General features: G+C 37.9%; 1 protein-coding gene across 13 annotated transcripts in view; it reads left to right on the plus strand.

Annotated features, from left to right (window-relative positions):
• Positions 1–14,114, plus strand: part of PACSIN2 (protein kinase C and casein kinase substrate in neurons 2) — a 54,514-nt gene that overhangs the window by 17,531 nt on the left and 22,869 nt on the right. For 11 of the 13 annotated variants that reach the window (XM_038153043.1, XM_038153041.1, XM_038153036.1 and 8 more), the window contains one exon: positions 10,754–10,864. In XM_038153043.1, coding sequence (XP_038008971.1) covers positions 10,805–10,864 — 60 coding nt within the window. In that variant the 5' untranslated portion in view covers positions 10,754–10,804. Of the gene's footprint in view, positions 1–7,678; positions 8,483–10,753; positions 10,865–11,390; positions 11,524–14,114 lie in introns of those variants that run through there. The other 2 variants (XM_038153040.1, XM_038153050.1) reach the window with 2 other exon arrangements.

A 14,114-nucleotide genomic window follows, 5' to 3' on the forward strand; every position in this document is an offset into this window, starting at 1 on the left:
CAGCTTTATTAACTGCAAAAACACAATGGTGATGGTGCGAACAAGAACTGTCAGCTCGTGGGGCCTCTTGTCCCCCTTCCCTTGAACTTCAGTCCAATTTAGGTTGCACAGTAGATGGCTGACCTACTTGTACTTTGGTCAAGCATTAATTTAAAATGACATAAAAAGCTTTCCTTTTCCTGAAAAGTGGCAGCAGAGTAGAAAAGACTACTCTTTGTGAGGTTAGTTGACCAAATTTAAGCATTCATTTCACATTATTATGTTTAGGGATTCTACATTTGAGTGATTTGTGTGTTTGAGAACTGTATAAGGTCACATAACATGTATCCAGATTGCTGAAAATCATGGGGAAGCCTGGCTGCTCTGCTGTGCTTTCTTTTCTAAACCCTTAATAAGATTAGTGAAACCTTTGCGAACCAAAGAAAAACTCTCACCTTCTCCCTTGCCTAACCTGGATCTCACATGCCTCTTTTATAGCAGCTCCTTGTTTTGCACACTAAAAACTCTTCATTTTTCAGTTGCATTAGGGTTAAAGTAGGTGTAAGTGTACTGTGTGTGTTTTTAAAAAACTCCAAACAAACCAAAACAAACACACCCCCTCCTTTTTTTGCTTGTCAAATTGCATGTACAGGGAAGGCCATAAAATATGATCTCTGATCCTAATATTTAAGTATGATACTTCCAGGTAGCTTAGACCAATGAGTTTAGTACATGGTAAGGAGCCAGTTCATTATATTTATTACAAAAAAAAAAATTACATGTCTTTAGGGTATGTTTAATTCTACTAAGTCAGCAACTCGTGTTTTATGCATTACTAAGTTGTAAGTAGAGGTCTTCTGACCTTGTTGCAGTAATTGCCATTTCAGGACCAGAAAATTTAATTGCCTAGAAACATGAGAAGTCCTGGCTAAAGTTTACCTCAGATTCACTGAGCTGAAAATCTGTTTAAATAGAATTCAAGAGTTTCTTTTGTCAGTCACTATGTTAATGAAACTAAGTATTGAGTAACCTCCTCTCCAAATTTAACACAGTCAAGCAATTTAAATTCTCCTAATAGTTCTTTTGAAGCTGCATTCAGTTTGCTTTAAAATCTGAATTAATCTTATTTAATCTTAAATATGAAATAGTCACATGCTCTTTTGTGCTGTTACAGTATAGCATTGATTATAAACACTTGAACACACCTTTTATTGTTCCTAAATGAATATTGTAAAGAAGGATAGTTGAAGTTAAATGTGCCTGTGGTTGTGTTCTTTCTGCATTTATGAATTGTATTCTGCAGAGGTCTGTGCATTTTGTATCAGTTCCAGAAATGAAACTGATGAAATGGTGCATAATCTGATGATTGTCACAGCTGAAAAGGTTGCTTTTAAGTTGTAAGGCCATCTTCTTTAGCAGTTTTTACATTGATAGTGTTTTTCCCAAATGCTGAACTACCCTTTAATGTATTTTGAGAGTCAAAGAATGTTGCATGATGATTTGATCTGCTTTTTGTCAGCAGAGCTATGGCAGTGAGGGGAAAATGCCCGCAGAAAGAATTGGTAATTATGGAAACTACTGTTTAGAGCCTTTTCACAGCTTTGATGTGAGCCAACAGTTATGGAAGTGGTCATTTAATTTCTGGTTTAGGGTACATTCCTGGGGTACATTTTTTTTGCCGGCTTTGGCTGTCCCTTGAGCAAAAGCTATACTAGCAATTAATTTCTGGTGTTATAGGCTATTTGTGTTGAGGATCTAGCCTAGAAAATTGCTGGATTTGCTTACTAGAGAACAATCCATTCAGCTCCAAGGAGTTTTGTGTGGAAATATGATGTCTCTGTACTGTTTATATCAAGTATAACATGAGCACATTGCGGTCTATTATTTTACTGCCTGGGGTGTCTTCTCTTTCACCTTCAGCAATGTCTTTCTGAAACACTCTGTAGGAAGGTCTGTTATTCTTTGTGCTTTCTCTTTATCCATGGTAAGGAAATCATCACTTCCCCTTTTCCTTTTATTTATATCTCCAAAAAGTGACTGAAAAATTCACTAGTACTTGAGGAGTTCACAGACTTTCATGGGTTCACCCATGCAGGTTCCCCTGCCCCAATCAGCCTTCCTAGTTTTTGCCAATCATAGTCATCTGTATCTCTCTAAGATAAGCAGAAAATAGAGGATTCTGGCATGTTGTTAATGCACAGATTTAGTTTTTAACAGTGATTTAGGCTTTGTAAACAAGTCTGTGTTAAACACCAGGCTGAATTTGGTTCAAGTGAGGTATCTGAATTGGTTCTTTCCTCAAGTAAAGAAAAGTAGCTCCTCAGTGCAACCTTCAGATGCAGGAAGACTGCCCTGTTTCACCTTTATTTAAGGGTTTAGATATACTTCTATTCAATGCATGTCAGTATTTCATTAATTAGTACTACAGCCCTGTATTTCCTGAGATGGAAAAGTACAGCTTTTGACTATGAAACACTGAAACAACACATCTGTTTCCTAAGTGACGCATCTGCAAAGTGTGCCTACGTGTTTCACTGAAATACTTAAAAACACTCTCCTCCTCTGAAGCCAGTTCTATGATTAAAAATACTTTCCTTTAAAATGGGCTACCCATGGTCTTACCTAAAGGTTAGAGTACACCAAATATTCAGCTTTGCAGCTATACAGAATCATATTATGACTGAAAACTCTGTGTTATTCTGAGTGCTGCAGTGTGGAGCAGGGAGGAAAGACATTAGCTTGAGCTACAAGGTTTTCATCAGCCCTCAGGAAGTGCTAAAGTACACGCTGATGAGCGAATTGTGTTTGTGGAAATGGAGGTTGGGCAGTGCTGTGCAGGTACTGTGGTTATCTGTGCAGTTATGCTGCCCAGCTCCATAGCTGGAAAAAATACAAGTGAATTAAGGCATGCCTTTTCAGGTAAATAGCTTGTAAACAGAATGTGGAATGACTTTCCAAACAACTGTCATAGTTGCTTTTTCCTACCAAAATGTACTCTACTGTGTCACAGCTGATACAAAAGTATTTTTGACTGAGTGTGATGATTTGCAATGTTTGTTTGAATGTAAGGGAGTGTATTTATCATGTTTGAACTGATGGCTCTGGACTCATACAGCCTGCTGTCCACAACACACATCCATTTCTAGAATGGTTATTATATTGCTTTTTATTTATGTCCTTTTGTGAGGTTTCTGTTTTGAAGCAGAGCAGTGTTCATGCTGGGTGGTCACATAAGTAAGTTTTGATGTCTGAGGCAGTGCTTCTTTTAATGTTCTATTTTGCTTCTTAATTATAGGCCATTTTAGAACAGTTGTGTACATGTCACTGCTCTCTGCAACTGTTTTGTCAGTGCAGCTGTAAGTGCTGTTTCATGGTTCCTCTCCTGGAGAATCCATCAACATCACTGCTCTGCACTCCCCTTGTTTTTGCACTGTTGTAAAATTCTACTGAAACTAAATATGAAATATATATGCTTTAGACATTTCCCGTGGTATTTTACAAAAATAAGTTCTCATTATGAATGTATATAGCAAGCCATCTAATTCCATTAGATTAGGGAATTAAAGGGTCAATTAAAGGCCCAATTATTTATTTTTAAAAGTATCTGGACACTTAAAGATTTCTTGCTACTAAATGCTTACAAAGTGTAATTTGCAAGTTGAAGACATGTGGTCTTTTGCTGCCTTCATGCTTTTTTTGAAACAAGCTTAAAAGCATCTTTGTCTCAATTTTGTTTATTTAGGAGGGATGGCAAGATATTATGGTTAATTTCATTTTGTGAGATTTTGACAGGACATATAAATTAGTTTGTGATGTCACAGGCATTACAAAAGTGAACATTCTGAAAGGGTGAAGACCTATAATTAAATTAAAGTTATTCCTGCATGTTATAATTTTAATCGCTTGATCGTAAACGGTAGAAAACCTCAGATTTGAAAAATTGAAGAATATTTTTAAATATTATTTTAATTGACAAATAATCCTGAGTTCTTCAGCTGGTTTTCTGGCAAAATTTACTCTAAGCCAAATTTGATGCACTTTTTTCCTTGCAGTGAGGAAAACATTAAAGAGGATTTTTCCCTTATACCTCCAGATTAAAATAAAAAGTATAGTCTGAAAATGTTAATTTTTTTAAAAATAGATGCAACTATTAACTATTAACTATTTCAAAGCTCTCCACATCGCTTCATCAACTTTGTATCTTAGCTGGTATATCTATGCCATTTAAAGCATGTATTTTGCAGTCTTAATAATTTCTGTGGTCAGTGTCTAACTTTAAATAAAAACCTCTGCAAAGCCTCTGAAGGCAATTAATAGCTTCCCTGGTTAGAACAAAAATTGCACAATTAAAATAATACACCTACACACATTGGCTTGTCAAGCTGAGAATAAAAAATAATTTTTCCCCAAAGTCAGTGTTGCTATTTCAAGTATCTCCTGGTTAATTGGAAAAAATGCAGAGGGAGGCTCTGCTGGCAGCATGTGGGAGCTCTTTGGGATGGTTTAGTCATGAATGTGCAAAATACCAGCATGTGTAACAGCAGCATGTCTAACCAGCATGTCTGGCCACTAATTATGGGGAGGGAGGACAGGAGATAGGAGCTGCTAACTCCAGGGCTCTGCCAGTCTTCTTTGGCATGTGAGAGCAAGGTTTTATTTTACATGGATGAAACAAAATGTGCAGGCTAAGCATCTTCTTGAGAAAGTTGGGTCGTTGCCTTGTGTTTCAGGTATACTTCTGTGCTGTGTGTTATTCCAATTATTTGATCAGTAATTTCAAGTTTCATTTATTTAATAAAATAATCAGTAATGACCAAAATGGCTGTTCTTACTCCTTTTATTGTGCATTGTGAACTGTATCTGATGTAAGATTGCATCACACAATGTTAATGTGCCTTAAGAGTTTAATTTTAGAGACTGTCTCCTCACTGGAGTTCTGGTTGATTTTTTTACATGTGGTAATTATCATAGAAGTTTAATCTCTTTAGTGATCTTCTGATGTGTGCTGAAACTCTGGCTTGAATGTGTGTTCATGGCTTGTATATTTGGGACAGTGAATGTGTGCTACTTTCAGTGGTTTCACATTCAGCATTTAACAGACGTGGGCATGGGCAAATATAACCCAATACCAAGGAGGTTGTTGTGGACCAAGCAACCTTAAACTATGATTTCGTTAATTGAGAAGTGCAGAGGGTTATGTTACTCAGGGTTATGAATGATGACTATGAACTGATAGCTTTTTGTTATCTAATGTCATTTTATGTTATTTCCTAACTGAAAAAGTCTAGGTGGCAAATTATTCAGTTATCTAAACTAGAAAATCTAGGAATAAACATTGCTCTCAGTCTCAGAGGAGTGTGCCTGGTAGGAAATAAGCTTGCAGACTCTCTAACAGCATGCATTTCCTAGATTCCTTCCTTTAGTGATCATGGTTCACCAAATAGGTTGCTGTCAACTTCTTTCCAAAAATCATTTGGTGCATGGCTCTGCCAACTGTAACATAGAGGCTGAATTCCCCAAGAAGCAGTGATTCAATTTCCTTTTATGGACTTTTCTCTGGTGTTTGTTGCTGTAGTTATTTTCTTGGTGGAGACTAAGGGATTATCTTAAATCCCTGTGGAGGAGGGATTAAGCTAGTCTGTCTATTTTATAGATTGAAGAAGAGCTAGGCCCAAGCCACCAATTTGAGAGTCTCACTTTAAAAATCTAAAGCCTAACTTCTGTTAATAAAATGCAGTCATATCTACTGATTGCAATTAGAAGACTTCACAGCATTGAGTAGCAGTGATTAATCATGGTTTGATGCATTTCTTCCCTGTACCCAAGGGCTGGAATTTTTTGGTGTCACTTGAATTTGTAAACCAAAGCTTTTTTTTTTTCCTGTATTTACTTTTCATATTAATTCAAGGACTTTACAGTGTCAGTAGCTGTGATTCTTAACAGGTTTTGTTACATGATTTCACAATATTGCTAAAGAAGTTATGTCACTTTTTTTCTATGTAAACAGTAAACAGATTCCAATCCTGAAGAAACTGGGAACTCTTATGGAGCAAGTTCTTCAGACAAAACAGAAAAGAAAGTAACATCTAAATTGCTTTATTTAACCAGAGAATGTGACTGGGCATATTCATGGCAGGTACACTTGGTAGCACAGTAGTTCACACTTAAAGCATAAATTATATTTTTTTCTGTACAAGGAAGTCTTGTTTCCTTCTTATTCTTTGTGGAACAAAACATGAGACTTCAGTGAATAATAAGGAAGAATATTATAGCTAGAAAGTTCTTAGGAGCAGCTAATTGAAATTGAGTCATGTCCTTATACATATGTAATTCACTCCTTAGTAATGAAACTTGGAATCTTGATGAGTCAGATCCATGGTGACAAATTCCAAAAATAAGTTTAAAAGGTAATGTGACAGGTGCTTTTCTCTTCTAGAGGCTGAGAGACTGTCTCTGTCTTAGCTTGCATCTGTAGAGTCCTTGGAGAAAATGCATGGCAACACCATTTGGTTTTCTAAGTATGGATTTTTTTTTTTTTTTTCCTTCTGTATCTCATCTTGAGGATAGTTAATCACTGGAATAGGTTGCACAGTAAGATTGTGCCATCTCCATCCCTGGTGGTTTTCAAGAGCCATCTGTATGAAAGCCCTGAGCAACCTGTGCTGATCATGCTTGGAAGGTTGTGTCACTCTGAGATGTTTCTCTATTGTAGACCAGTTTGTCACCTAGGGCCACAGTTTAGTGATTGCCATGCTTTAAAGCAGCCTATTGTAAATGGGACTGTAATTAGATTTTTTTTTAATGCTGTCTTTTTGAGTATAGTGAAATATATTTTCAAAATAAACATAATCATCCAAAAGAATGTTAAAATCTCACTTTAAACAACCCTACCTATTTCACAGTAAGAGTTCATCAAAGTTATTTGTTATTAAAAGCCTGAGGGGGTTTAACTGAAGGATTTCTTTAAAAGCTTTTTCCTATCTTCCCATTGAAAAATGCCTTAGGAGGAATTTTGAGATTCACAGGATGATTTTAGCTTCTTAACAGTGTGCATTTGTTGCACAGAAAAAAGACCCAAAACAACAAACAATTATTTCAACATGAACAAAGCTAGGAATTTTGCAAATTGCTTTCAAAGTAATATCAAAACCAACTTTTTGAGAGGAGAGTCAGCATCTTGTGTTCAGCTGCTTTTGCATGTGGTATGAAGGTCTGCTTGCTCATTAGTTAATATTTTTTAAAATCCTCGTGTGTTAAGCCCTCAGGATGTTTATAGCACTTCTTTTCACACAGTGGGGCACTGGCAGTGAGGAAGAAATTCAAGGTCTGTAGTCTAAAGCATGGCTAGAATGTTCCCTAAGAGGAAGCTTAAGAAAAAAAAAGCCACATTTATTTATTGAGGTCCATTTCCTTGTGGCAAAGATCAATGTATCCTAATTTACAAGAATTGCTTAAAAGTCAGGGCCAAGAAACTGGAGCCTTGTTTGTTTGCATCATTTCCGTAGCTATTACAGTATGTACTATTTAGGATGGAGTTACTTTCTGCACTTGGACTTTGTAATTTATTTTTAGCCTATATAAGCTCTTGTGGCTGAAGTGTGCTTGTGACAAAAGGCAGCAGGGGCTCTGAACTGGTAAGGCTTTCTCTGGGCTGCTTTTTTTGGTGGCTACAGCACTGTCCTACTGTTTGCTTAGCGGTTGGGGGACAAGAAGAAGGCACTAAAGAGATGTGCCTGGAGTTGTGGAATGAGAAGAAAAAGAGTGGATGAAGCCAAACTGTTGTGAGAATATAGGAAGTGGGTGTGGGCACTGTGCTTTCCTATGGAGTTATTGGTTCTGCTGCAATTCAGCTGACCAAAGAACCCCCAGCTCTGTGAGATACAGGTGATCACTCATGGAGAATCTGTGCAGAACTCATCTTTTTTGGTGTATCCATCTAAATTTTCTAGATTTTATGTGACATCTGTAGTTGTTCATAGGTTTTCTTTTATAGTAAAATGGAAGGCCCTGCAAAACAAAAAAAAAAAAAGTGCAATGAATTTTACTTGTGAAACCTCTGCAAATTCACTTGGAGGATGGGAGGACCAAACCCTGACAAAAAAATGTGCTAAAGGCCTGGCTTCTGTAATAATTCTATTTTGTGAGGGTAGGATGACTCACACCACTTAATGTTCCTATCTCAGTATACAGTTTATTTTTAAGTAGGGCTGTAAAAACAGTGTTTTTCTTTACCAGTTGTTGCTATGACTTCACAATGTTTCCCTAAATGCGCTTGCTCATACTTTCTCACAGCATAGTATTTGGCTTATTGAAACCTTAATTCCATCAGTATTTCCTGAGTGCTGATTGTTTTAATGCTTCTATGGAAAAAAAGGATAACTCCATGTATTATGTAGTTCTAGTTGAGGAGGAATAAAGGGTTTTTTTAAAAAACCCAGTCACCACAACCTGTTCCTCCATTTAAGAAATTGTTCCTGTCTTTGAGCTTTTTCAATCTCTCCAGGTAAGTTTTCAGAGTAAATTTACAGGAATGATATAGTTTAAGCTATTTTGTTAAAGGTAAGTGGACACTGTATTATTACTTCAGAACACTTTCATTGTCTTTTTTATCTGTAATTGGAGGGAAAAAATACTGCTAGTGTGGTTTGGGAGAGAGGGATGGATGACTGGGTAGGGTGGGCTGAAACTTTCCTTTAAGTTTATACTTCAGAGTTTCTTTTTCCAAATTGCTGAACTCTGCAGCTGTCTGACAGATCTCTTCCAAATGGCAGTGAACACTTTGGTTGAATGATGTTGGTGTAGAGGAGAAAAACTGCCCTAACCCTGAAAACCTTCGGAACCTCATTCCTGCCTCATTCTGCATGGCATGCCTGGCTGTTTAATTTTAAACTATTCTTATAAATTGGTCCAGCTAGTTGCAAGCTTACTGCAGTTTGGTTTCCTCCTTATACTGCTTTATAGCTGTCTAAAAAGGATGTGGAAAAATACACTTGTGTTATCACAGATGTAATCTTTGCTTTCCTGAATGTATTGTAAAAATTGCAGGGGACAAAATTTATCTGTGAAGAACACATTCCATGTAAAGGTGTGCTGCTAGAGAAACTGATAATTGCATAGTGTTTAAACTTTTCCCTCTTGGCTCAGTAAAAGCACAAGTGGAAAAGCTGGGTTTTTTTGATAATTACTAATAACATAATTTGAAGATTGTTACAGTAATATGTAAAAATAATTTGCCTCTATATGATTTTCCTTTCTAGTTTGCCATTTTGTAGGACCCTTCATATATTTTGGCTGTCTTTTAAAAATAGAATTCTAACAATTGATGTTCCTGTTGTGGTTTTTAGTTCCATATTCAGCGTTAAGGTTATGTAAGCTTTTTGTGAATTGCATTACGTAAATGATTTGGATGAAAAGCTGATAAGGAGGAACATCTTGTCTTCCCAGTCAGAGTAATTTTGTTATGTTTGTGCTGCAACTGTCCAAAGAACTATTTTGTTTCGGTAGCTGGGTTTTGTTATGAACGAGTGCCTACCCTTATGGCATGGTTATTCTCAGTGTATCCCAGAAATGCTAATATAATGTTGAATTCTCCTTGCCTGGAAGGCTTTCAGTGCTGTTTCTCTCAGCAGCTTGTCATAACCACTGGGCAGCAAGGTCAGGTTTGGAGACGTTTTCAGCCCCCTTTTGAAGGGGCCATGGTACTTTAAGGGAAGCAAGATTGACAAGGCAAAAAAAAAAGAGAGGGAGCTTCAACGTACAGTCTACTGATAAAAGTATTCATCCCACAAGGGGTGGTAAAAATCTATTTACCTGTATATATTCCTGGTAGTAGTTGGAGATAAACTTGTCAGGAGACATCCAAACAGGGGAACCTGGTGAAATATCTGCAGAGATCAGACAGGGATTTGTGTGTGTGTTTTGGGAGGCAGCTGTATCCTTTCTCTCCTGCCTCTTGGTCTCCAGCCCACAAACTGCATTTGTGGATGCAAGTGCCTGGATTTTTGTCTCAGTAATGTTTTTGATGTTAATCTTACATGTTAGCTTAGGGTAACCCTAACCTTCTTCATACCTAGTCATTCATAAAGTCATCTGCTTTGATGAGGATAGATTATATTTTTCTTCATTGCAGCTGTGTCTATAAAAGTGAAAATGCCTGAATTGTTAAAGTAGTGACTTATTTCTAATAAAGCTCAGAATTTGGAGCTGATGGGTTTTCTGTTTGTTTGTTTTGCTAAAATAGAACAATGACCAGAAGACATTTATTTTTCTTTAAATCAACGAATTTTGGCCTTAAATATTTCCGGTGGGTTTCATTGTATAACAGATTTCCAATGGAAAAGGAATAGGACTCAGTACAGGTTACTGTTGCAGAAGCAAAAATCAGTTGATTGTCTTGTAGGAATGCTTTGAAAGTGAAGTAGTTAATGAGTAAGCGTCTCACTGCTCAATATTTTCTTTTGGTTATGATAGGAAATTTTATCATTAAATGATATTTTATCATTAAATTATCAATAAATGAACTCAAGAGTCTAGTGAAATGTGATATAGGCAGATGCATTGAGTGTTTTCTGGACAACCAATGTCAGGATAAGAGCCGTAAACTGTGTGATAGAAGTTTTCTGTTCTGAAATGCCCTGTGTAATTACCTCTTGTTTTTATTTGGCATCTCTAGATATTAAAATACTGAATGAAGTTGCTTAAGACAATTTTTTTCATAACTTCAAAACTCCACTTCATTAATAATGCTCATAATTTTTTTCTTTTTTTTTTACAGATTCTAAAGGTGTTTAAGCTCTGAATATTTACAAGCCCTTCGTATATAACAATGTCTGGCTCATATGATGATTCCGTTGGAGTAGAAGTTTCTAGTGATAGCTTCTGGGAGGTAATCCAAATGTTTTGTTCAATATTTTGATTTTATTTCTTGTATTTCTACTTGTATTGTAGAAAATCTGATTTTTGTGCGCTGTAGATTGTGGAGAGAGCTGCAATACAAGACACATTGGTTGTTGTGATCTGCAGAAATAGCCTTCAGGGTAGAAATTACCTTTTGGATTTTGACCTATTTCTTTTGAGGGCTTTAATGGGCACAAACTTTAGGATCATCCACTTGGGTATGGTATGGAATTCAGAATTGAACCTTTGTCAATTTTTATTGTAAGGGAAGACCATATGTGAGTAGCTTTTAAAATGATCAGTGTTAAATCCGAAGTAACTGTTACGAGCTACTGTAAGTGTACATCAATTACAAAAGTAAGATACTGTGTGGATGTACTGCCTGTTTGTATCTAGATGTAAGTATAAACTTTCTTGAGACAAGTTATTCTCATCTCAGTGTAAAAGCATACATACAGAAAGATAATATGAAGTATTTTGTAATATCAGCAATTTGTGCTTCCCCAATCTGACAGAGACTTTCAGATGCTGTGATAGTTTAAGCCCTGAAGAAAGGAAAATTCATAAAGCAGAAATACTTTTACAAAAGAAGTCTTTTTCTTTGAGTAAAAAGAAAGGTTTGGCAGTGTCAATACTGACACATTGGAGGTAAGTACACTGTTCAAATTAGTTGTATTCAGTAGGACAAACTTCTACCATTTGAGAGGGAGCTCTTTTGAGTTTGAAAATGAAAATGGCTTGGGGGATCCTGTCTGAATTTACCAGAGACCTATGTTAGACAGCTTGATTTTGGTGACCTGATATTGTACTTCCTTTGAAATGTAAGCTTTTCTAGACTGCTAAACTATGGTGTTTGTGGTGACAGCATATTACATTTTGTTGCAGATCTCCCGTGTTTTTTCAGTATACTCTCTAAAAGGCCTAATGCTAGTGAGGATCTGATGAGTACAGTTTTTTGAGATGATTATTATTATGTTAAATATATCTGTCTTATTTATAAAGAAGTTCTTTGAAAATCACTGTATTTTAAGCCTTGACCCCTTTTGTTGTAGGGGTGCTCTGTATGATGACTGTAGACAGGCTGTGAGACCATTTGATGTTTAACCACAAAGATTGTTCTTGTTAAAATGATAATTGGAAAGTTGTGGCAATCAGGTGAAATTCCAGGTAACAGGAAAGAGTGAAACATTGACCCCTTTTAAAGCCAGGTACAAAAGAAGAACCCTGAGAACTACTGCTCTTGGAGGTGTCTCTCAACTGGCTGTGATCCTGAGCAATCTGAGCTATCACACCTGCTTTGAGCAGAGGATTGGGCTACCTGATCTCCAGAGGGTCCTTCCAACCTCAGTTTTACTGTGTGGTTTGCTTTATGCCGAGGCAACTTCCTGAGAAGGCTTGCTTGCTAGAAGTGTTTCAAAATAAAATGAGGAGGCAATCAGGAAAAAAGAATTCTGGAGGGATGTTTTGATGTGTGTTGGGATATTTTGATGTGTGTTGTGCATCATATACTTGGCAGTAGAATATGATTTCTGGCTGACTGTTCTGTACCAAGCTGTTGTCTTCCATCGAATAATCATGTCTGGAAGCATAAAAGCTGAGTGAATAAGAATGAAATTTTCCGTAAACTAGGATGATTATGTTTGGACAAATTTGAACTCAAAGAATTAAATCAAATAAAGGATGATCAGAAATGGCAATTACCTTAAATGAGGGCCTTCATGAAGGTTTGTTTAAATGTATTTTATGCTTATTATAGGTGGCTTATTTGTGTTTGTGCTGCTGGTGACTTATTTTGCATCATTTTGTAAACACTAGTACTTAAGTCTGTTTCCTTGGACTTGTCTATGTATTCTTTCCAAAAGGTCAGGACTGCGATCTGTTTCATAAGCATTGTGAGTAGACTAATGTATAATGCATGAGCATACCTTTCTTTATCCTTGAATAAGGAAAAGTTAGGTTTCTGTATAGCAACTAAGTAAGTTGGTTTCCTTATAGGTTTTTCTGTGCTTTCTCTTTTTTGATGTATAACCACAAAGATTGTTCTTGTTAAAATGATGCTTGGAAAGCCATGGCAATCAGGTGAAATTCCAGGTAACAGGAAAGAGTGAAACATTGTACCTGGCTTTAAAAGGAGTAGGAAAGAGGACTCTGTTAACTACTGGCCTGTCAAACTCACCTCTGTGCCTGGGAAGATCATAGGACAGACTCTTTTAGAAGCTCTGATAAGGCACAAGGAGGACAGGGAGGTGATTTGAGACAAGCAAGGGCAAATCTTGTGTGACCAGCCTTGTGGCCTTTTCTAGTAGAGCGGCTCCATCAGTGGGCAAGAGAAAGGGTACAAGTATCATTTATGTGGATTGCTGTAAAGCCTTTGACATGGTTCCCTACAACATCCTTCTCTCCAAGTTGGGGAGACATGGATCCTGTGGGTGGATTGCTGGATGGAAAAGGAATTAGTTGAGTGGTTGCATCCAGAGGGAAGCAGTCAATGGCTCAGAATCCCAATGGACATCGGTTACAAGTGGCATCTCTCAGGGGTCCATACTGGGAGCAGTATTTAATATCTTCATTAATGGCATAGAGGGATCGGGGGCACCTTCAGCAGCTTTGCAGATGACACCAAGCTGAGCGTGCAGTGACAATCCAGAGGGACCTGGACAAGCTCGAGGTGTGGCCCATGGGAATCTCATGGGGTTTAACTAGACCAGCTGCTGGTGCTGCCTTTGTCTTGGGTACGTCCCTGTGTGTGATGGATCCAGGCTGGGGATGAGCAGAGGGAGCAGGCCTGGCAGAAGGACTTGGGGGTGCTGTGGGTGAGAGCAGGCCCTGCCCCAACCCAGAACCTCCCTTTGCTGGGCTGCACCCAGAGCCCCAGGGCAGCAGGGCAGGGGGGATTCTGCCCCTCTCTGCCGAGCCTTCCCTGCAGGGCTGCATCCAGCCTGGAGTCCAGCACAGGAAGGACAGGGAGCTGCTGGAGCCAGGCCAGAGCAGGGACACTGAGGGGATCAAGAGGGATGGAGCAGCTCTTCTGGGAGGAAAAGCTGAGGGCATTGGGATTGGTCAGCCTGGAGAAGAGAAGGCTTTGGGGTGACCTCACTGTGGCCTTCCAGCACCTGAAGGGAGCCCACTGGAAAAAGGGAGAGAGACTCTTGACAAGGGCCTGAAGTGACAGGACAAGGGGCAATGGCCTCACACTGACAGAGTGCAGGTTTAGACTGGATATGAGGAAGAAATTCTTC

Source organism: Motacilla alba, chromosome 1A, assembly GCF_015832195.1.
Source record: "Motacilla alba alba isolate MOTALB_02 chromosome 1A, Motacilla_alba_V1.0_pri, whole genome shotgun sequence".
Lineage (NCBI taxonomy): Eukaryota > Metazoa > Chordata > Aves > Passeriformes > Motacillidae > Motacilla > Motacilla alba.